This window comes from Meleagris gallopavo, chromosome 1 (genome assembly GCF_000146605.3).
Source record: "Meleagris gallopavo isolate NT-WF06-2002-E0010 breed Aviagen turkey brand Nicholas breeding stock chromosome 1, Turkey_5.1, whole genome shotgun sequence".
Classification (NCBI taxonomy): Eukaryota; Metazoa; Chordata; class Aves; order Galliformes; family Phasianidae; genus Meleagris; species Meleagris gallopavo.
Genome location: NC_015011.2, coordinates 64,912,955 through 64,937,705, shown reverse-complemented (window position 1 = coordinate 64,937,705; position 24,751 = coordinate 64,912,955). Strand labels below are relative to the sequence as shown.

The window sequence follows — 24,751 nt, the reverse complement described above, 5'->3', positions numbered from 1 at the left end:
GAATATTGTGGGATGTAGGTTTGGGGTAAGCCTCTCTATGGAAGACAGTAGCTTACTCAACATTTGTATTCTCTATTTGTGTGCTGTCAATACAAATCATTCTTTAAACAAGGAAAACCTCAGATGAAACTGCTATATATAGCAGAAATACGGAGCCGTGAGCCTGGCTTTTGTCTTAAGAAAAATCATGTTAATCCTTAAAATTTGTTTAAACATTAACCAAAATTAACAGCATGTTAGAGACCAGTGACATTCAATTAAAAAACAAACAAACAAAACAACCAACAATGCCACCTGCATCCCCACAAAAAATACCAGAACCAAACATTCTGATTTTCTTCACTTGCCTCTACTGACACATCTATTAAAAATTCACGCTGTACTTTCAGAGATCATAGGAATCAGTCCCAGCTTTAGAACTTAGCAGTGTTGCACCAGTCACATAGCTGTGTTATGCTCTGTTTCTTTTCTTGCACGTGTAACATAAATGCAGCTAATATTTGGAGTTGGTACTGTAAGATTTCATTAACATTCATGAAACTCTAACACCTTGAAGCAGGAGGAATTATGGAAATATTACTCTCACCACCCTCGAAATCAAGGATCAGAATGTGTAATCATATTATATAGAAAAAAAGAATGTCAGAACTGCAGCCTTATCCCTTCCTCCCTGCCTGCTCCTCCATCCCTAAGTTGGAAACACAGCATGCTTGCCCTACAGATAGCACCTGATGCTTCCTTCCTCCACTGTGTTGGTTGGGTATGCATGAGGGATACCACTGTATAGACAGCAGTTCATAGTGCATCCCTCTTTTCCTCGTACATGAAGGTAATTTGTGAACATAGGTTTTAAATGTTCTCATTTTAAATAAAGGTTATTGTAAACTATCCCTATATATTGCAACCACAGATATGACTTGCAGTCAAAGGGTCTGTAAATGCCAGTAACAGTCTTTTGTGAAGGGAAGACTTCAGGCTTACTCCTACAAAATGTATTTTCTTCAATGAGTTCTATACAGAAGTTTTCATTGATTTTTACTGTGGATTTTATTTAAAAGCCACAATATGATTTGGGTTGGTGAGGTCTATTTCAAGACATCCTCTCTCACTTGCTATTCCCTAATCTTTTTATTATTATTGTTTTTATTTTTTGTAGTGAGACAATAATCTGATAATAAACTGTTCTCTACCAATCAAAGCTCTCAAGGCAATGTTCAATTGCCACCCAGATTTTCAGGATTTGAATATATCCTTCATTTTGAGATTGCAGCTATAAACTTTGCTGAATCAGGCACTGAGGATTACATACTGCTGTCTTTGTTCTGAAAGACACATCCCTTTTTGACACAGAACTCACCTTTTCTTTTTAGGTAGGACACAGTTTCCTTCATTACTGGGGGAATTAGTTCACCGCTATTTTTGTCCTTGATACTGTTAGAAAGACAGAAAAAAAGAAAAAGTAACAGCCTTTAAGTGTGCTGGCAGACAAAGAATCAAACAAAAGGCAGAACAGTCTCAGGAAAAACCTTAGGGATTTTGAAAGCGTGCATTTCCTTCTAAAACTCAAGGAGCCCACATCTTGGCGCCTGCACCAAACGATACTCCTCCACAATTGCAAGAGGTGCAAGAATGAGCCAAAGGGTTTTATTCAAAGAGCCATTTCTAAGTGCTTTTTTTCCTGCTAGAAAAACTGTACAACCACAAAGGCAATGCATATAAAGAAGGGCTGTTTTCTGCTCCAAAGAGAAGTTGAAGGCAGAGTGGCAGTAAGGTGTTCCAGGCTGAATTTGCCCCCAGTCAAGGTTGGTTTCTCTTTAGTTTTGTTCCCCTGGCTGTAGTGCCCAACGATGTGGTGGTGACACAGCAGTGATGATGCTGTCTGGATTCAGTTGCACACCACTGCTGGAACGTGGTTTGAAAGCAGGTCGGATGCAGACAAGAAAAAAGCTTGCATTGAGTACATTTTAACAGTCTTAGGGAATGCTGCAAGTTTAGAAGCCTTTTATCGTGCAGATTTTTCTTTGTCATTTCTCCCTTTTTAAGTCACAGAGTACGTATAAATAAAAGGATATTGCACTATTTATTCTGAAGGCAAAGTGACGCAGTGAAATTGAGTTTATTAATGCTTTGAATGATTCTCACAAAATTACATTTCCTTTTCTTTCATGAGTGAGCAGCTGAGGCAAAAAACCGAACGTAGCATTTTCTTAATCTAGAAATGCAGAGAATTCCTCAATTATCTAAAAACGTCTCTAGTAGTTTCAGAAGTATAACAAAAAGACAGTATTTGTCAATCATTTTGCTACATTTTTATAGTAATCAACAACAAAATAAAGGACAAATCTCAGATTTAACGTAAAAATCAAATGTATTTGTACGAAAAAATTAATGTCATATTTAAAAGGTGACCAGCTTTACTGATGAGCACCAGCACAAAACAGCACAAAGGCTGCATTATGAGAGGCTGCAACTGCTGTGGTTATTCCACAGTGTGTGTGAGGTGCTCACACAAGCTGATACACACAGCATGTTAAACACACCTAGTGCTCCTGGCTGCGGTTGTGCCTGCAGATAGGAATGAGTTGTAGAGTTTTTCTTCTCAAGGCAGTGTGATTTCTTCTCTTTCTGCATAGGCCTGCTTATTATTTTATTAATATAAAACAACTGATACTAACTGGACCGTATTAGATACAGTTTCGTAACACTTGCATGGAATGAGCCATCAATGATTTTATTTTGCATTTACACTATACGTAAAAATATACTTTGAAATAAATGTTACAGCAATGTCAGTCAGCATGGAGGGGTAGAGAAAATGTTGAGTGAGGGGCCCATGGCCCTTCTACTTCGTGTTTGTTTTCCTTGTGCCTAAGAAGGGAGATAGAAGAGGATGTGCAGACTGCTTAATTTTGGGACGCCACTGAGGAGGATGGGCACCCCAGGCTCACACATAGGGCTCCTCGTAAGGGAAGCATCAGGTTCCTGACTTAGTCACCAACTTGCCCTGTGTTTTTACCTCTCTTACTCATAAATTGACATGGGAATTAATATGCTTCACTATTTGGTGTTCAGCCACCAAGCAGTTTGATCTCATTCATCACTCCAGAGGCAAAATGCTGTTGGAAAGGGAATTAGTTGTTCCTTCAGCTGCAGAACTAACAAAGTTGATGTGTTACGGATTTGTAGCCTATGCCCTCTGTTTCCTCATCAAGTAGCCTTGGACCATTTTCCCTATGTCATTTCTAACTTTTATGTAGTATTTTCACTTCTTCCCCTCACCTCTTTATCTCATATTTCCTTATAATGTTAGGAACAACTCATAATTAATCACCACCTAAATACTCACAGGTGCATCAGCAGACTAAAAACAACACAAAACTGATTTTATGCTTTAATTACTCTCCTTCCAGCCAATGATTTCTAAAAGCTTGTAGTAGCAGTATTTCTGAGTAATAGTAGTATTTCTGAGAGCCCTATTGACAGGGGTCTATAGCTCCCCTATAAAACATGACTAAAAAATATCAATCCATTCAACATTTTTTTCCTGTTCTTGTTCAGCAAAGTATCTACACCAGACACCCAAGTATATAAAATTCAATACTGCTCTATATGTGTGTTAATACTAATTTGTGGAAATATCACTGTATCTACATCTAACAGGAACTATTCAGGAAAGAGGGGTTTTCTTTAATACAAGCAGATATAGGAATTCCGCTAGAAATTACAATCCAGTTTCACATACTAAGTCTGTAATAGAATAGTTTTAGACATTTGACCAAAAAAATTCTACATATATATGTAATGCACTTGGGGAAAGTAAAAGATCAATGGCAAGAACTGAGTTTAATTCTGATAACCCTGAAGTCTGACCTTCTGTGTATTAGTAATTCTCATAATTTGCTATAGTTTACAAGTAGGAGCTTCAGATCAAATGCGACAACTTGTTGTCTTTACATACTGGCAAGGTGCCATTAATTTTAATCTAAAATAGTACCTGACTAGCTGGAGAAATCACTTTCTGCTGTATCATAATAACTTAGCAATGGCCAGAAGAAAGATTTATGACCTGACTTATAAGACAAAGAACAATCTCAATCTTTATCATTATCACAGACATCTTATGAAAGCTACTCCAAAGGCCATGAGTATTTTAAGAAAAAAAGCTCACTAACTAGGCACAGTCATTGCCCGAAATGCTACCTGGGCCATGTCTATGGCCTAGTCCTCAGTGCAGCATCCCCATCTTACCCACGGGGACAATCAGGTGCCTGTGTGAAATAAAATCCCAGCAGCAAAACCCTCCCAGCCACTTTCAGGATATCAGTTCTGTCACCCCCGAAGTACCAAGCCTCTCCTGCTTCCTCCAGCTCTGATATTACCTTCAATGAGCTTAGAGCAGTCTCACATGTTCTGGTGACACTTCAGAGTGGACAGCCAGCTTGAGTGCTACAACCATGCAGAAGTTGTGCAGCAGTTGTGCTGTAAGAACAGGTCTGAGACCTGTGTTGTGCTTCCCTTCTCCCTGATATCCATATAGTCCAAGGGGAGGAAAAATCTAAAAGCAGCTGTGCAGCAATGCTGTGAGCTCTCATCCCCTACAGAAGGAATGCAGGCATCCAAGCACAGAACACACGAGCCATGTGTCACGGTTGCTTCTATACATGACTCATTTACTCTCTTGTTTGCAGCAGATCACTGTTGCCTAACAAAACCTGCCTCAAAATAGAAGAGAACAGGCAATTTTTGAACAGCCCACTAATAAAAAACAAGGAGGTTCAAAGGGTTGTTTGCACTGCACGCCAAGTTGAAATTCCCAAGGTTGAAATGATAACCCCCGAAAAGTGTCTGAACAAGAAAAGAGTGGGGGAGATGAGGCCAATTTCAAGGTCAAATTTGGGATACCACTGAAGAAAAGCTTGCAGCAAATCAAGACCAGAGGAAAAAATACTATGCATTTTTTGTATGTAATATGTATAATATATTTCTAGTATGGCAGTTAAGACACATTCCTTGTGCAACACAATCATGTGTTCAAGTAAGTACATTAAACTTTTAGGGCAAGTTTTATTAAAATCAGTCAAAAGCCTAAATCACTTAAATAGGGACATCATCAAGACTTTAATTTGCTTGGAAGCTGTTACATTTTTATTATTGACAATTTGAGCTCATGGAACCCATTCTCAGCCTCTCTGAAGTTGCACTGATTTGATTGTTTTTGCTTTCTTACAGCTGCTCACTCCAGAGACACCAAATAGCAACCCAGCAGATTTTTATAAATGTTTTCTAATTATTATTGTTTTCTATAAATGTGTTTCCTCATTTCAGTATATAAATAGCAAACTGATTATTTACAGCACTTTCTCCTGCTGAGCACTAGCCTATCTGTCAGAGAGGTGAAACAAATGACTGAGCTATGACTTGTAATAATAAAAACTATGCATCATTTTTTTTTCTCTAGGAAAAAAAAAAAAATCTAGTTTCTGCACATTTGCCATTTTTGGCATGATTCTTTTCTCTTCAAGAAAATGTTCCATTCCCGGCACATGAAAGAGGACCTCAGGATAAAGTGTATTTTAAAATAGAGTAGAAAATTCACTGAAAGTCACATGCAAAGGTTTGTTCTGTTTTTCCAACACCTGACAAAGTTGGAATGCATATTTTCACAACATTGTACAATGTGGAACATACTGTTCAGCTTACTGGATCTAAGGTGACAAAAAATAATAGGGGCATTACCTCAGTTAATGTAAATCAGAGCAGCCCAGAGGTCAATGAAATTACACCTCTATCTTCCCTTTCTGTCAAGTAATCTGCATTTTTCTTGCCCCATTCAGGATGGTGTGATGAGTAGCTGTGCTCTGTGATGGACAATGCATGCTGCTTTTAGAGATCAGGCATTTTGAAATGAGAGATCTCTTATGCTTTTTGCTTAAGAGAGAAAGACAAAACAGCATTTCAGTGTACTGTATAGTCTTCTGTAACTGATTCGCATATCTGAATCATGTTGCAACAATATATTAGATTCAAGAGGGATCTATTTCAGTAAACACAATAGCTAGAGGGAATGAGTACTCCACTACAGAATATGTGATCAGTTACTGCAGTGTCATACATTCAATGATTCATTTTTAGACTGTGGACAGTTATCACAAAAGACCTCTACACATTGTTCTGAAGTGCCATTAAGTATTCTTGGTTGATAATCTCTCTCTCTCTCCTCTTCCTCTCCTTTTCATTTTTTCCCTGCTGAGACATGCCGAGATCCAGTTTTGAATGCATTCTTGCTCTGTGGTCATGCATGCCCAGCATGCACAAGCAGAAAGATTATGTCCAAAAGAAAAGCACCCTGAAATGTTTATGATAACAATTTAACAAGTAAAAGCTGTACAGTTGTTGCAATTTTGTGCATTTTCCTCTGCCTTCTCTCCCCATCCATGGCAATAAACACAAAAACAAAGCACTCCCTGTCTCCCCACAAATGATATTTAATTTTAGATTTTAAAACCAATCAGAGGAAACAGAACAATGTCAACAGCTAGTCAAGGTCAGCTCTGTGTTCCGTGCTGGAGCTCAGCTGTAACCATCCTTGATTACAGAGGCAATAGGGTGCAGCAACAGAGGTTCATAGGAGCTTGCTGAATGCACAGCAGAAGACTGATTCAGTTTGGCTCACACAGTCAATTATTTATTCTTTATATGTTTTGCAAATTTAGGAACCTTCATTTGTGCATTCGAGTTGTATTTTTCTCAACACCACAAGTAGAGGGTGCCCCATTTTTTTCCTTGCCTTTTTAAAAACAAATTTTACAAATGGCTTTTACAAGAAAAATCCTATATATATATATATATTTTTATCTTGGCTCACAGTGTAAAGTAGTGAGGATGTATTCTGAATAGCTAGTTCCTGCTGCTCTGCATTTTTTGTGTGAAGATAGCCAGGTAGAATGAACACAAAACTAGTCCTGTTTTATGACCACAACACATGAGCATTCTTTGAAATGTCTGGATTTTTAAAACTTACAGCTACTGGTGAGCTACAAAGTAATTTTCATAGCACTGCGTGCTACCCTCTGCAAGTTAGGAGTGACTACAGACTACAACGTTATAGCAGAGGGTGCATCCCTGTACACTTGCCCTTTCCTAACCCTGCTGCTTGCTAGTCTCTGCTATTACCCTCTATCGGAGACAGGATGTGAGACTTGATAGACCTTTAAACTGGCTCATCACGGTTCTTTATCTGTTCGCTCCGTCTGAGCATGAGAAGCTTGAGTTAGCTAAAGGACATAATTAACAATAAAGGCACAAAATATTTTACCAACTGATTCTTAAGTGCTTGTCAAACTGAAGCACGGTTTCCCACTAAATTATGACTGAAAAATCAAGTGTGGGCAAAGCTTCCTCAGAAGGAGTGTTCTGCCCGATATGCCCATTAAGATGTACATTAGTTTCAGTTGTTTTATTTTATATTTTCAAGAGAATCACATTGCTTTCAACATGAGATCAAATATTTAAATGTGTTCTGGGCCACTGAAACAGGAAGAATTTGCCACCCAGGAAAACCAGGCTGGAGGCCAAAAATATCTTGGAAAGACATTCAGCCAACTGGGCAAGTCTGCTCAAAGAATTAACTCAGGAGAGCACCCCCTTTTTTTTTTTTTGGTCTCCTATGCTTTAGAGAAATGCTGTTGCCACTTCTTGATGATTTAACTGCCTTTACTAAGCTCCTTTACTATGAGCTTAAAAACTACAGTACTTCCCATGTAGACTTCAGGAGAACTTGGTACCAGATTCAAGTTCTAGTTGCGAAGACCAAACAAGAGTGTCCTCACAGGAGCTCCAAAAATGATACAGGTTTCAAATTCATATCTCTGAGCAACAAATTACACACTTAAATTCCAAAGATCTAAATAGAAATAAAATTGGGTTAAGATCTTTGCTGAATCACAGTGTGAACAGCTGGCATGGGATAACAAACTTCTGTGACTCAGCCCAGAACAGATCTCTGATCTACTGAATCTCTCTCATATATTTACTGTCTTGCTCTCCTAGGTAAGATTCAAACATACCATGTAGGAACACTTCTAGGTTTCAGAGAATCAGTGGCATCAATCATAACAAACGTTTCCCTTTAAAAATAGTTGTTCTCATTAAGTCCACTCCTGCACAAGATCCTGGGTTCCTTCACAGGTTTCTGTAAAATTGGGACCACAGGCAGATAACTATGTAATCTATCTTCCTTTCTGCATCTGTAGCGTGTGTTTGATCTGTGCCTACAGAAAGAGCATTGTGCATGCATCAAGCAGCAAGAACAGTGATTTGACTGTTCAAACTCCTCTCTGCACATGATTCAGAGCTCCTCTTTAGCTTCATTTATTTCATTGCACCAGGCAACAACAGCACCTTGACTCACAGAAAAGCTCTTTCAAATAAACTCTAATTACTAAAGCTTCCTCTATTATTCTACACCTATAATAACCGAAGTACATAAAAACTAGTACACAGAAATTTTTGTAACACCCTGAAAATGTCTAAAGTAGCTATCTGAAATTATGAGACACAAATTAAATGCCTAAGAGTGTGCTGCTATAAAGTTTTCATACACACATGATTGGAATGACCAAAAATTCTTTCTACCCATACTCTTCATGTGTAACACGGTGGCTGCTAACTGTGGTCCAAACAACAGCATTGCCTGATGTTTTTACAGAAGAACATTCAAAAATATATGGGTTTTACTACTTTCCATATCCAGAAGTCATTGGGATATCATTGTCTAACATCTGATCAAAATTAGGCTATCTAGGAGGTTTTGGATAATCTCACTCACCATCTTTTAACTGCCTAATTAAAGATCATCATTCCAGAGGTGCTGAAAGTGATGAAACTTCAGGCTTATGAGTCTTAATATTTCTTTTCTTACACTACAGAAAAAGAAGTCTGCAAGAAATAGTCCTTTAATGGCAATAACTTTCTCTCAATAGCATCACTGATAATACTGTTTCCACTTGACAGTACTGAAACACATGGCACACAGCACACGTATTCCCATAAACCCATACAAAACAAAATCTGGGTCATCCTGCAGTCTTTTCAGCAAACAGAAAGAGCCTCATCAAGGAGAAGGCTTCAAACCTGTATCTTTGCTAAATACGTGGGAGGTCACTGAAATTTTGCCACTACAGACTGTAGAACTCACAAAAGGAGAGGAAGGAAGTAAAAGCAATTGATTCATCAAGAGAAAAGTTAATACTTTTTTTCTGGTTCAGATTCTAGAAGCTCTCAACACACATCATTCTCTTTCCTCCAATAGTTTTATCTTCTTCATAAATATGGCATATATTAATTCATTTATTTCTTATTTTGAAGTCATAGAGGATTGTCATCCTTTTTATATTCAGGAAGGCTGAGGCATGTGAGAAGGACATTGTTTGCTGCAAGAGGTTAGACAGAACTTACTGGACTTCCAGGATGGACTGGAAGCAAGAAACTGGATGCCCTGATGCCAGTAAGCAGTCCCACTTTTACAACAGGAGCGGCAGCATAAAACATTGTCCTTCTTAATGACCCAATGGAGTCTACCTAAAAGGTATCTTCTGAATTAAGGAAGTGAGTTACTCATGTCTCAAGTGTTAGGTGGGATTCTAAAGAGGTATCATAAAAGTTAATGTCATAGCAGCTCTTATACGATAGATATTGATTGTTCTAATATCAGGCCTTCCACAGAGGACTAATGTTTAACATTTAACAGGGGAAAATTATATTTTATATCTCATTTACAGCTGAATCATTAACACCAGATAAGCAGACTTGGGGGGTGGGAGGAAATCCAAATGTCCACGGATCAGACAGACTAAACTGTTTTTTTTGAATGCGAACATTTGCCAGCTGCTCTTGAAGAAGAAGCCATGGCAAGATAGCTTTCCATATCTTTGACAGAAATTACTTAGTTGGAAGCTAGAAGAAGATTTTGCAGTTTTCACTGCAGTTGTTACTTTTCGGGTTTTACATTTCTTTGCTTTTTTGGTTTTGTTTGCTTCAGTATTTTGTTCTAGCTGTTTTTAGCAAAATTGCCTTTTGAAAGTATATTGCTATCCCATTCCCTGTGTTAAGTAAATCATTTTTTATACCAGATACTGTACTGTAATTTACATAAACAGCTGTGAGGGCCCTTCTGTAAGACTGATTGTATTTATTTCATAGAGCTCTGATAAGAATAATACTTGGGCAGCAAAGCAACAATTTATCAATTTATAAAGGCTAAAGCATCCATTTTAGATTTTTGCAGCCATTTTTGACTCTGAAGCTTTGCTACCCACAAGTTATCTATCAGTAACTCCAAAACACTTTCCTATCTGCCAGCAACCACCAGCAACAGGTGAGTGAGCTTGGGACTGTCATTTATGGGCAAATTTCTGTCCATGGAGAGAAAAACTGTGCAGCAGTAGTAGCACTAACTACCCCAAAGATACTATAAGCACGAAGACCAGGCACAGGGACTGTAAGACCTGTCCCAAATTGATAAATATTACTGCCTAACCCCGTAGCTTTATGGTTTTCAAAGGGAATGAGAAACTAAACATATACTACAAAAAAAATGTCTGCAGACTTTGTGTCTAGTGAACCTGCATATTACAGAAACCTGCAGGATATAGAAATCTTCTTTTTCAGAAATCTCATAGCTTACTATTGCAGGCTGACTCCAAATTGCTGGGTAGGTAGAGGTGGTCTTGGTGGAGGAACCTTGACCACAGGTGGCAGTTTTCCCTTGTGTTTCCCCCGAAGATTTTCATCATGTCTGTAAAAATCAAAAAGTCATTGATTTTCTGTGCATCACAGTTGACAAATTACATATACGAACAACTATCAGTTTTGATGCTGATCATCTAACAGTGTATATGCTGTGGGTCTTACAGAATTTACATTTACTATAATTTATGCAATAGGGAAATTTTTAAGCGATATTTGTTAAAGAATTCTTAAGCAAGACAAAAAAGAGCTTTTTTTTTTTTGCTGTAGCCAATGGAGTACAGTAATAAATGTAGTCAAAAAAATAGGAACAGTCTATAATTTAAAAGAAAATTCAAGCCTCTTTGCTACTCAGAATACAAATCTCCTCTCTTTTGCAACCTTGCACTCTAATTTATAACCTCAGAGCTCTAAGGTATTTTCAGTTATTCCCTATTTACTCAGAAGGTGTGTAAAAACCCACCTGGCGTCAGTAATAGTCATAATCAAAGCTTCCAGTTACTTTCATTCAGCAGTGACATAAAATCATTTCCTGTCAGTATATCAAAGCATTTCCATGTAAAGAGTAGTGTTGAAAAGACTGTTATTGATACTAATATTGGCACTTGATAATCCCAACCCAATGTATTTCTTAATCTTTCCCTCTTCATTACTCCTCCCTAACACACATACAAGCATCACGTTAAAGTAATCGATCTGCTAACAATAGACATATCCATAAAATTCAAAATAAATTAACTATTTGCTGACTGTGATAGCTCTTCATAAATGGAAGTCACTTGATCCATTACAGTATCCAAGCAAAGAGTTCAGGATTGTATTTTTGCCCATGACCATTATGCAGTACCCATAAGTAGTAGCAACACTTGGATTTTGTTAACACTCACACTAAGGCTGCAGTTATATGAAGAAAATGCTCCACAAATGAGATGTAGAGGTTTCAGACCTGTAGAAAACTACATAAGGTTCTCCTGTGTACACATGACACACTCTAGCACGTCTTACATGACAATGCAAATTCCAGAATTAAATCTAATCAAGCACAGAAGGTAAATTAAACTTTCAGTCACTGAAGAAATAGGATTAGATTCTGCTTGGAATACAGTGAATGTAACACAAGTGTACCTGAAAAAATGTGAGACGAAGTATTTGAAACTTGACACGTACCGGATGACTTCTTGAGGAATATTAAGCTGGTCATATTTGAGATGTTCTCTCAGGTCACTTAAATAGTTCAAGTAGGTGACTTTTTTCCCAAACTTATGGCTAAAAAAAATTGGAAAGAAGTATAAAAATCAGCATGGGAGAAGCATTTATGAAGGTTTTAGTTTCCATTACAAGAATGTAAGTGCTGATGCAACTCAAAATTAGACTGTAATTGAAGCAGCAGGAGACATGAGATGTATTTCATTTTGTATGATCAAACATATACAGTGCATGCCTGAGAGTCTGATTTGAATAAAAATAACTGACTTTCGTCTGAATGTTTTTTGATTTGCATAGATATGAAAAACACTGCTTTAAAAGCCACTGAAAAACAGCTTTCACACAGCATTAGAAAGCTCACTAAAATAACTGTTAACTCTGGAGAAAATGCTGCATGGCCAACACAACGGTTGTGTTATTTAGGTACTCGTTCCTATCAAAACGTGAAATAATGTGACTACAGACACAAACCATAAAGTATTAAATGACAGGCAAGATATTCAAAGAATGGATGATGTATGTCCTTGAAGTGCAGGGCCAACAGATTTATCTGTTTTGAAAAGATCTGGATAGCTTCTGAACAATAAAGCTCTCTTGATGAGCTGAACAAAACAGATTTTCCAATTTAGGTGCAAGAAGGAAAGCAAGTTAGGTTTTGAGTTTCAGTTACGTACAGTCTAAAACAATTTCATATTTTTCTGGGATACAAAGTGTCTGCCCTGTAATGAATTGTCAATACAAGTAGTAGGTGTTCATGATGAAAACTGTACTTCGCTGCATGTTACTTTGATATTTGAACTAGAGAAAAATTCTCTCGCAGTAATGAATTTATCACTGAATTGTCAAACACGCAGACGCACACTCCCTCTAGTGGGCGATGACACAAATGCAAACTTGGGCATTTTAGAAGCTCTCAAGTGGAAAGTGTAAAATCTTGCCAACAGACAAGTCGTTTTATTACTGATAGATATCAGTCCACTGTGCAGAACTTCAGATTTTTCAGCTTGTCTTTTTTCCAAATTTTTTTTTTTTTTCTGGTCTCTGATTTCAACATCACACATAACCTTATGAAGAATTATCCGTAATTGACTTTTCAGAGTTAATTCATTCCTTCAATTATTTTGTCATAATAAATAGCATTATAATCATTGCTATTATTATTATTGCCAGTGTACAAACTTGTTTCTGTTGGTCACGTTTTTTTCTTTTTAACAAGGAGCAGAGTGCTATCAGATTAGACTTAAAACATGTATCCAGGTAAGCAGTACTAAAAGTCAAGTATAACATGAATTGCTCATTGCTATGAAAACAGGGCATTAAGAAGGACAAGATGATCGTGCATCTAAGATGACAAATGCTGGTTTCAATTTTCTGTGCTGGATATGAATGCTTAAATTTATCAAGAGCACATCCATTTTTACATCCAAAATAAATAAGGATTTAAATGCCAGCATATCATAGTGTTCCAAGAAAGAAAAAGGCATTTATCTTATCTATGCAGACATCATATGATCCAGGGAAAATGAATGTTTGAAGAGATAACCATGTATATGTACTTTTTTTTTTAGAATTAGCAGCAGTGTTTATCCACCTGTAGCCCCACTGAGAGCATTAAGACCAAAGGAACACTGAAAATTTGAAGTGCAAGGAGGGTTACAAATACGTTCAAACCCTGAAGCCAGCACTGATTCCACACCACAGTGTGATCAGCAGCTGAATACATCCAGGCAATAGCTGTCCTTAACTACTCCGCTTCTTCCTTTAGCCACACAATGCCTGGCTTAACAGCTGGGCCTGAAGCTAACTTCTCAGCACCCCACAAATCACTCTCAACTGCCTCTTAGAAAGAAGTTGGCTGTGCCTGAGTGATCTTAGAACAAATCATGACTACTGGTTTGTTGTGTTCCTGGGTTTTTTGTTTGCTTGTTTGTTTGTTTTTGTTTGTTTGTTTTTCCCAAAACCTTCTGGAAAACTCCTCATAGCCATCCTACAGCAAATCAGGAATAAAAAATATCCATACAGTTCCTGAAGTTGAATCAGCTACTGCACCTCCTGCTTCTGTCACATTTTTGTCACCACTGGTCTATGTCCTGGATTACTGACATTTATTTTACTGCCAGTTACAATAAATATCTACAGTCATTCTTGTTTCTTGAATGATATACTACAGAATGAGTTCTAGCTGTATTTTTTTAAATTTCACATGCTTCTTGCATGTTCTGACCTGTCTAAAAGTTAAACTTTACAATTAACTCAATTGCTACCCAGTCTGAAAGTGTAAGTAAGCATAATATACATTAGGAGCTGATTCACTATGTCTTCTCGGGAAAAGTTGCTTTATTCTTTCAACTCCGAGGACATTCATAATATAATCTACAACATGTTGCAATTACTTTGAAAGCAGCAGAAGTTCAGGAGCAAAAACTTAAAGTCCAACCAACTTAGTGCTTGTCAGAATCCATCCATCATTGCTGGTTCCTTGTAGCTACCATTAGTTTTTACAACAAAAAGGAGAAGAATCCACTGTTAAAGTATACCCACCATTATACTATCTATCTCAAATTCTTATGAGCACTTCAGGGCTTATTCATTAACTTTGAACATGCTAATATTATCAGTCCTATTCATCTCAGCACTTGAGATCAGACCAAAGGTTAGCCATTTATTACCTGCTTTACCATACCACCTAGTAACTCCAGTCATGGACTTAGTTTTTTTTGTGCTAAGTACTGTTAAACAGAACAAAAGAGCCATTCATGCCCACAGAATAACTATGTTTTAAAGGAGCATTTGCTTTAACATACCACTGAACCTTTTATTAATTCAGATTTCATAATCTTAGAAAGAAAATACCCTCTACCCTGTTATACATACTCAAGCTTGAGCTCATCTTACATATTAGTTCAAGCCAGTTTAAATGGGTGTTGTGCTGTTACTTGATATATTTTACCTCAAGCTTTTTAAAAGCAACCTGTAAGAGAACAAATCATCTTTAAATTAGACAGGAAAATTGCCAAGTACCTTATAAGAGGTTTAAAAATATTCCACAGAATTTTTATGAAGTTGGTTGGATGTACAACATAGAGTGCTTTAAGGTTTTTCTTATACCTAAGAAAAGAAAATGAAATTGTTAAGAAAATTTTTGAATATCATGGACTGTAGAAATGAATAGATACAGCTGAATGGAAGGTGTTATTACAGGAATATCATACAGCATTTTATTCAAGTACATTAAAAAGGCTTAATTCAAGAGAAACTCAACATAAAATGACATTTTTAATAAAAAAAAAAAGGTTAACTTTTGATGATACAACAGTATTCCAAGATAACACTATTTTAATCCTAACCAAAGTCTTTTGTCTTAAGGGCTTAATATCTGGAGGGAAGAAGGAAAATTATGAGATGAAGCAACCTGAAAAAGAACTGAGGGGAGAAGGAAGTCTTAAAAATGGATTCCCTTCATCTCTCTTTATTTTCTCCATAAAGGCGCTTCATACAGGAGAAAATTTATATATTTTCAGCTGTAAAATTTAGACCTAATCTTCTTTCTCGCTACTTTTTTCTTGTTTTGGTAGTCATTGCTAAAGTTGAAGCCATTTATGCATTGTTTTATATCAGATGGTCCTCTTTGTTTAAAACAAAAACTTTCTCCATTACAGCACCGCTTGATTCCATGTTGTCATATAATGGTACATAAACAATAGATTCTAGCAGGCTAAAACTGAAATGGAAACTAGGCACCACAGTAACATGCTGATCTTACTCGACCTTACTGCAAAATGAAACTGAGAAAACCCACAATCAAGTATCTCTTTATTTTCTGTACATAAACTTTTGCTTAGGGCTTTGCAAAGTTTGCTTCAAAGCTGGAGAATCCTCCCCAGTGCTGACCATTCATTGTTATGGGGAAAAATATATATATATATATATATATAATCATTAACTCACGAAAAAAACCTTTATGTAACAGGTTATTGTAAGAGGGAAAAGAGGATCAACTTAGCAGTTAAAATAGTTCAGTAGTTGAAATAGTTCTTCCTTTTGGGTTTTAAATGGGCCCATATATGTCTGTGCTGTTTTTACAAAGCCAGTATTACATACAAGCAAATAAATATCCTCCTGCACAACAGGCACTGCTGTAAATAAGAACTCAAATTCAGTGATAAATACTAAAAAGCAACATAACTGAGTTGCTTTACTGAAATAAGTCTGTTTTGCATCTCAAAATAGAAGGCATAAGCCTCTACTTCCATGGAAGTTTACATACTTCATATTTTCTTGAACTACAACTGAATGCCTAGAAGACTACACTGAACTTCTGCCATAAACCTTAAAACCAAGAACTACTACCTTGAAATTATTCCAGTTGAACATTTCCTTTCATGATACTAGCTAATTACAATCTTCTTTTGTATTCTCTTCTTTTCTCTCACCCTCAAAATACACAAATGGAACAGGTCTGAAAGGTACTGTATTTGTGTTGTGTTTTTCTCTCTGGCTAGTACAGCTAAACATAAAAGCTGGACTGTAAATACTGCTGTGATCTTCTCGGTGACTGCATGCCATGAACTTCAGCTGTGAATAAAATGACGGGTGTGAGGTTGCTTACTTTTTAAAGCTACCTGGGATTATCTGCTCCTCTTTGGTTCTCTTGCATTCTGGGACAGAGTGAAAATGGAGAAAACAGATTTCTGGCATAATTGTGTTCTTGAGATATATGCAGGAGAGAAGGCAACAAAACTGAGGAAGATACAGCCCCTCATACTGCCTCTCCCTATATAGCTGCTGTAAATTAGGCTTGGGATTGTCTCAGAAGGAAAATAATATGATAGGGTAGGTTTCCAATTCCACAGAGTGGTTTATTTTCAGGAACTGTCAAAGCACAGCAAAAAACACTGTTATAGCCCAAACCTTTCACCGAAGACAAAATATAGGAGATTCTTTGCCATTTTTTCTTCCTTACCCTGTCTCACAAACAATAAATGCATTACAGAAAACATATTCAGAAACCTACTCGCAAAAATAAGCTTTCTCGATCTGTTGATGTACCGATATCAATTTCTCATTAAAGCACTTAGATATTTCAAATGACAGCTCATCTCTGCAGCTCGGATGGCTGCTGTTTTCTTGCACTGTGGGTTTTAGAGTTACAGGATGCTATTGGGTGAGATTCAAAAGACTGAGCTCTGGCACTAGATAACCAAATTTTGCATATTTGAATTTCCATTTTCAAAGCAGTGTGGTACATAGATGTGTTAAATGCTTGTGTATTTATATTGCAGTTTAATCTAGAAATACACATTAACCTCTTTCACAATGTCTTTTTGGAGATTTGCTTCTTGTTCCAGCTCCCAGATTGGAAAAATCAGGCACATATGATTCATCCCCCAACATGCACACACAGGCACATCTACAGTTCCACTTTGGGAAAAAGCCATTTATGAATGCTTTCACTTCCAGATATGTTGCCTTTTTTTGGCCAACTTAAAAAACAAGTAAAACAACTCGTTGAAAATAAGTAAAATAACTTGTGAACAATTAAAAGCCTAACTGATTTCAATAGGAACTTCCAGCTCTATTGATGAATGCTTGTTTTCAAAGAATAAACTTTAGAACTCAGTTTCCTCTACTGAAAAGCTATCTATCTAGGAGCTCTGGCCTAGTCAACAACACATCCAATCACCCAAAATATAAGTGAGCAGCAGTCATTGTTACTTCAAAGGACTGGCATATACAAGCACAGGGGTCATTTCTGCGCTTTACATATAACAAACAACGAATACTACAAGTATTTTGAGAAACTGTCTGTTAGGATCTCTATTTCATATATAACATAACCTTGAGAAGATTTAAGGTTAAAAAAAAACCTGTGAGATGATCAAGAACGACGGCTAGTAAGGTGTCACAAGCTTCTTGTTAAATAGTGCACAGAAAGATAATGGCTCAGTTCTTGCTCCCAAGTCTTTGTATAACTTTGGATAATCATTTCAGCACCTATGACACTCAGTAGTGCACAGAAGACACTTATAAGAGAACTAACGGACTGAGGCCATTACAAGAATTTGTAATGGTAAAATTAACTCAAGCATTAGCTACAGACATTTTACACACACACACAAACCGAATATTCTGGAGACATACTTCCTGTCAAATTCTTTGTAGGCAGTTTGTAACCATTTCAGTGATGGTTTATTCAGACTCTTCAGGCCGTAGTGAAAGTAGACAACTGTATAATCATTCTCTACATACTGTTCCAGAGTATATTTCAAGTACCTGAAAAGATACCATTTTAGTTTTAAGACAGTGTATTGGATGGGGATTTTAAAGCAGTAACTGAGAAAGTAAATGCACTGTTTTTGCACTGAACGTTCATGACTGCAGATTCATGCTTTCCTCAATGTATTTATCAAACAAGTTCATCTTGTTTTAGAGGCAGCATTACCAGTAATTCCACCACATTATGAACATGTTTAGTTATAAAAACAATGGTACTCACAAATCACTAAAAGATGAAGACAATATATGACTGTGTTGCTCAGCAAATATTTTAAAGGATACATTTTAACTGGCAGCAACTTTTATTTTGCTTTCTTCTTGTCTTTATCAAAAATTAGCCAAACATAGACATTTTGACCTTTCAAAATAATAAGAGATAAATCTTCTTTTTACTCTCAAATAAAAAGATTTTAAATTCTTAGAAAAATCCATTAACTCTAATTACTGCCAATTACAACTGGTTATTGTAAACTGTTTTCTTGAATGCGTTTGGCTTTCTCTTGTTTGCTTTGTAGGGCCTATATTTATAGATCATTTCCTTTAAAACTAATCTAAAGAACTACACTAGCTATCCCATCTTGAAATAAAAGTATATGTTTTATAAGCAGATTTCAGCGCACTGATTCTTTCGTGGTATAGTGTAAGACACTTTTCCTTTTCTCCTACAATTGAGAGCACTGCATGGTCTATTACACAGCTCAGTGATTCAAATAAAGCAATGATGGAGGAGTACAATCTGGCCTCATCTCTTGCTGTGTCAGATTTCAACTTTCTCATGTCATTCTCAATGTTATCTTATTATTCTGTGACAGAGTCCCAGACATCATTCTTCACTCATTCCAGTAAATAGACAGTTTCATGTGACACTTATTAGGCTGTGGCTATCTGAAAGTATCAAGGCCACACTGACTATTCACCTATGCAAAAGCACATAACTTCACTGCTATGCTGTACTCCCACAGTCTTACTGATTCGCTTCCTCATCTATGGTACTGAAAACCTTAAGACTGCAGATAGTCTGGGACAAGGAATGCTATTGCTATTTATATAATACTGTTTTGATACCTGAATTGAGTATTAAATGGTATTATAATGGAATTACCATCAACAGTAATTCAAGGTTTTCAAAAAGAGTGTAATCAAAATATAAATATATCTAAACATATACTCTGACATACAGAGAGCCTCATGTTTTATTTTACAGCATGCAAATTCCTTGGCACATTGCCTACAGAAAACCTGTACTTCTAAAAATAATTGAGGGAGCTTTGAAGGAGTAAAATAAACAATATTTTTGTACAATCAAGTGCTTGTTACAAGGTGAGAAATAAGAGACTTAAACAATAATATTGTACTTGATGTAGGTCATCTTATAAAAGAGGAAAAACCGTAACATAAATAACAAAATGTTATTGCTATGTGATTTAGGAAATGAAATATAGCAAATTAAGGCAAACTCGTCATTCATGAGAACATATGTACACAGCGCTAAAATACTAGAATTCCTCTTTCATTAGTCTTCATCATAAATTCTTTATTTTAAAATATCAGAACTCATTAATAAAATCAAAACACCAAGTTAATTTCAGTACACAGTGAATTACTTCCTCTAGTCAAGATTCCAGGTGAAGAAACTGACAGTTTCATCCACATCTCATTGACTAAATATTAACACTAGTAAGTACATCATTTTTCCATTTCACTCACTGTCTCTTGCTTCTCCCTCTCTGAAAACTCATTCATCTGGAAACAAGCTAAAAGAGGTTCACATATAAATGTGATTCTGTGAATGTAAAGCAGTCCACACAGGAGATTGAGAGAAACTTACTCCAGCAATCTGGTGTGATTGAGCTGGTGGGAGGGGGGCATACGGCAGCAACTGAAGGTAATCACCTTTCTTCCAGAATTGTCATCACCTAGTGAACAAAACAGTTAGTAAAGACAACACTCATTTACTCATGCAGTGGGACCTCAGTGATCTGAGGGAGCAGCTTGTATTTTCTGGTATTTGGGGTAATCTTTGTATTTCTTATCTTTACACAAAACACACTGGGAAACTTCACAAGCAAATCACGTTGCCTACAGAAATAAATTTGGCAACCATGGCAGTAAAATGATGCAACTGCTGGACAACTGAGGCAAACTAAGCTGAGAAAGATCTATTCAAAGTGTAGCTGGTAGCATGCAGCTCCTGAAAAGGAATGACTAAATCCTCCTGCAGAATTTAACCATGGAAGAAACCGTTTCTTTCTTTCTGGAGTAGTTGCAGAAGTAATGTTTTAAACTCGTCATCCCTTATTTGCTGTTCCACAACAAACAATTCAGAGATCTGCTCTGTCAAACACTGAAGTCAGATTTTTATTTTATCAGCTTAAGCTTTCTTAGATATTTTTCTAATGCATTCAGATCTCATTAAAACACAAGACACAGGGCAAACACCTTTGCTTTTCATAACCTGAAGATCACCAAGATTGCATCCCTTAATCCCTTCAGCAAAGTATGTACTGCGGCAGTCAAGTTCATTGCACTCATTGGCTCATGACACTTTCACCCACTGCTTGTATGGACAAAGCTGGTGATGACGCTAGTGCCCACCCAATGCCCAACTTCCGCTATCTGAAAACCCACATTCAGAAGTTATAGGATGATCATATTGAGGGTAACTGTACGGAAGACTGTGAGATGTTAAGATCTTAACATACTGGCAACTAGCTGGAATGACAAAGCAAAGAAGTAAAAGGGGGAAAGTTAAAGATCTAACACGATAACTCAACATATGAATCATATGAACATTTCTATGAATGAGCAGCTTCAGCTGTTTGAATCAACATCAGTTCTATTAACTTGATCAGCTAAAGCTGATCAAATTACATCATCTGAATGAGAAAATATTTGCCAGCTTGGAAACATGTATTTTTGATGAAAAACCTCCAACTATATAAATATTCTTCCCTTTATTTTGCTTAGGAAAAATTGGCACCTTCAACTGACAGATTCCACATCAAGAAAAAAACATTCTTGCATTTGCTTTACGGAGATTCTATCCCACATGTACACAGAGGTCGTGATGGTACACTATTGTTTTTGTTTTTTTTTTTAATATGGGAAAAGGGATAGAAGAGACGAGATTAACTTTTAATTACTTTTCACTTATGAGTGCTGACTGGAGACATCTTCTGCTTTATCAGTTCCAAGCCTGTCATCACCAGGAACTGTGTCCATAACCCTTCCTGACTTGTCAGGCTCCATCTTGAAAACCAGTGAATTCTTCCAGCTCTTGGTCCCACTGCTCACTGCTATGACAATATGCAACCTTCTTTCCTCAATTCTGGTCTAAAAGTGCTAGCAAGTCTGTACCAGCTTGTTTGTGTGACACTGATATGATCCAGGTGAAACAGTTCTCCTCCAGGACTGTTTACAAATCTAGGCAATAATCACTTCTCAGCCTGCATTTTACTGCTTATAAACATGTTAGATCTTCCATCTCTTTTAAAAATCTCCCTTCTCCAATCCCACTGTTTTCTACACTGCTCCAGTCTGAATGCCTCTTTCCTAAGCATGGGTGACAAGGATTAGATAATGAATTGCAGATGAACATCAAAAATAGGACTTACAGGTTTTCTAATAGTATCAACATCATCTTTACTGAAAACTGGGATGAAGTATTCATTTAAATTGTCTACCCCACTCTGATTTCACAGATCATTTATCTCCTTTTTCTCTCTTTATACAATCAAAGAACCATTTATTATTTACTTTAACAACCTTTGAAGACTTAACTCAGCTTGACTTTTGGCAGTTATCACTTTAGTCCTGTATTTCTTACTTCCAAAATGTAGTTTTCTCTGCTGGCTGCTTCTTTTTTTCTATTCCTTTCAGGCTTACTACTTATGTTTGCTATCTTTCTTGAACATGCTTTTTCATCCACCATAGTTTGATGCCCCCTTGCCACATTAATAATAAATTCTGATTCTCATGTTAAATAAGCTGCTTGAGCACCACTAAAGGAAGGTTATGCACAACAACATGATTATACGTACTCAGGTAAGTGTGTATATTGTTCTTAAACAGGCAATAATTTCATTTCCTGAAGTTATTTAAAGTGTCTTATTTGATGTTCTCAGAGCACTTATAAAGGCATTATAATTTTAAAGGCATTAATATGAACGACGTACTAAAATTAAATTAAAGCATTAATAAAAAATTGTTCTCTAAATCATGACTTGTTTGTGGAAAAACTGCTGTGCTACAGTGCACTGTGGAATATTTTATTTGTTAGACAATCATTTTTATGAGCAAAATAAATCTAATAATGTTTCCACTTAAATTACTAAATGAGTCACTAATTGTTAATGTTGGTTACATTCCTCTGCCTGATTTAAAGGGCAGAATAAAATAACTACCTTTATAAAGGAAGTGTAAACAGATACACTTAGAACACATGTAAAGTGTTCTAGTTCCACTAATCAGAAAACTGGGGTGCAATAGCTTTGCCAAAACTAGCAGAAGAGCGGAGAACAGAACCTTGTTCTGCAACTCCATAGAGCTATATGGGCAACAGCCACAATCAGAAATGGTTAATGAGAACCTCAGATCAACTAAAGGCTAAATAAAGCAGTGCCAGCTTCCCATTAATAATGACAGCTGATAAAAGGAAAGAGCATGTTCTTTTTACATAGGCATCAATAATTCTTTGAAAAACATAAAAGTTTTTAAATGGCACATGAAGTGCTGATCTGTCAAGTAGGTCTGCCTAAGCCCTCTACCAGAAGAGCTGTGACTGAGCACCCTGCAAAATTCCCATTCCTCTAGACCATTTGCTTCACACTTTGAAACACACTGAAGTCCAGAATTTTGAGGATATAAGTTATGCCCAAACACGTGAAAGTGTAGTTTGAAAGGTGGGAGTATCAATTATCTACACACAACAAAGAGCATTACTTGAAGCACGTTGATTTTAAACTAGCATAGAGCAAGTATATAACCCACAAAACCTGTATTTCCTTTGGAATTAAATAATTCAGAACTGAAAGATGCCTCTCTTTACAGAAGACAATGAAAAACAAAACAAAACAAAAAAACAACACAATTTCAGTTTTGTTCCTTGGTGATTTACTTTCAGGTAAAAAATGTAGTTTCATATTAACATATTTTATTCCACATTACTGAACAGCTTCAGATGGCAACTTGTTCTATGCTTCTGTGTTCTTCTTATGCTTCTACACTGCTTTTGTGCTCTAGCAGTTCCAGAAGCATTCCCAAAGACTGGGTTCCTTAACTGCTTGGGCACCTAAACTCCCCAGCCTACTCTCTCTGTGTTCATGCTCTCATTTTCTTCATACTGGCAAATCCTTTGGCTGAAATCCTTCTCTCACAAAGAAAAAATGTCTGAGAGATTTCCTTCACCTATGGGTGGGAGGGCACTGCCTCACTTGGTACCCAGTAGCCACATTCATACGTAAAGTATGTAAATAGAAAGATGATGACAGCCTCAGCATTATCAGCTGTGCCCACTGCTGAGTCACTTCTGTAAACTCATTTCTGCCAAGCCAACCTTCTTCTCTACACCTCATGAGTAAAGAGGGGTGTGTGGAGTGCAGTGTCCAAAACAGGATTTATGCCCATTAAAATACAAAATGCTGGAATATTATTTGTGTGTATTTCTCTGAAGCAGACATGATTCATACATCACTTCTGATATCAAACTTTGCGGTACCAAGGAAAAAAATGTTATGGTAAGAAACAAAGAAGGGCAAGTGGGAAAATGGATGATTGTTCTGCTTTTTAATTAAAAATTTGGATGGCACAGCACTTACTGCATCTTGCAAATGAAAAGTTTTTTTCTAATGATACAGCTTATTCCAATTTACAAATGAGAGATTTTGAATGCTATAATTTTAGTACGACTTTTTAAAGTCTTTCTTCTAACAATGTTAAATATTACTATTTTATAAAAGTTAAATATATTATTTCACTGAAGCTTGTCATTATCACATGAAAGCACAGAACGATCCTAAAGTAAATGGAACTTCTGCCTTTCTTTCAGTGAGAGATGGGAGTAGGAGCTGGGTCAAAATCCAAGGGACTTGCCACTACAGTGAAAAGACTTACTCCCATATGTTTCTTTCTTAGAATTTAAGTTACTGAAAATAAGCTTAAACTTCATGTGCACTGTGTTAAATGATGAGACAAACTGTGCTTTCAAGGTCCCTCCTGTTCTCTGTGACTTGGGGAAACCAAGGGTTCCAAAAAAGCAATTACTAACGTTCTGTGGTTTGCACTGGATGAGTAATGGATAGTAAATATGCCCACAATTAATGCTATGTAGGTCTCTGCCCATCCATAATGGCAAACTTCTTAGTCAGCAAAGAAGCACACAGCCCTGATAACACAGCTGAGTCTCCACGCTAGCATTAGAAGCTAATATCTTTGCATATAGATATCTGAGTCCTCTTTTTTCTAGCACTGATTACCTTGGCCAATCATACGAAAATACATTACAATGGCTATTTGAAGACTTCAA

General features: G+C 36.7%; 1 protein-coding gene across 2 annotated transcripts in view; it reads right to left on the bottom strand.

The window, feature by feature from the left end:
- Positions 1-23,260, bottom strand: part of ARHGAP8 (Rho GTPase activating protein 8) — a 46,159-nt gene extending 22,899 nt beyond the window's left edge. The window contains exons 1-6 of one of the 2 annotated variants that reach the window (XM_010715251.3): positions 20,057-23,260; positions 18,094-18,225; positions 14,974-15,060; positions 11,872-12,012; positions 10,685-10,795; positions 1,358-1,431 (exon numbers count right to left, since the gene is read on the bottom strand). In XM_010715251.3, coding sequence (XP_010713553.1) covers positions 1,358-1,431; positions 10,685-10,795; positions 11,872-12,012; positions 14,974-15,060; positions 18,094-18,225; positions 20,057-20,097 — 586 coding nt within the window. In that variant the 5' untranslated portion in view covers positions 20,098-23,260. The remainder of the gene's footprint in view (positions 1-1,357; positions 1,432-10,684; positions 10,796-11,871; positions 12,013-14,973; positions 15,061-18,093; positions 18,226-20,056) is intronic. The other variant, XM_010715256.3, reaches the window with a different exon arrangement.
- Between the last annotated feature and the right edge of the window lie 1,491 nt (positions 23,261-24,751).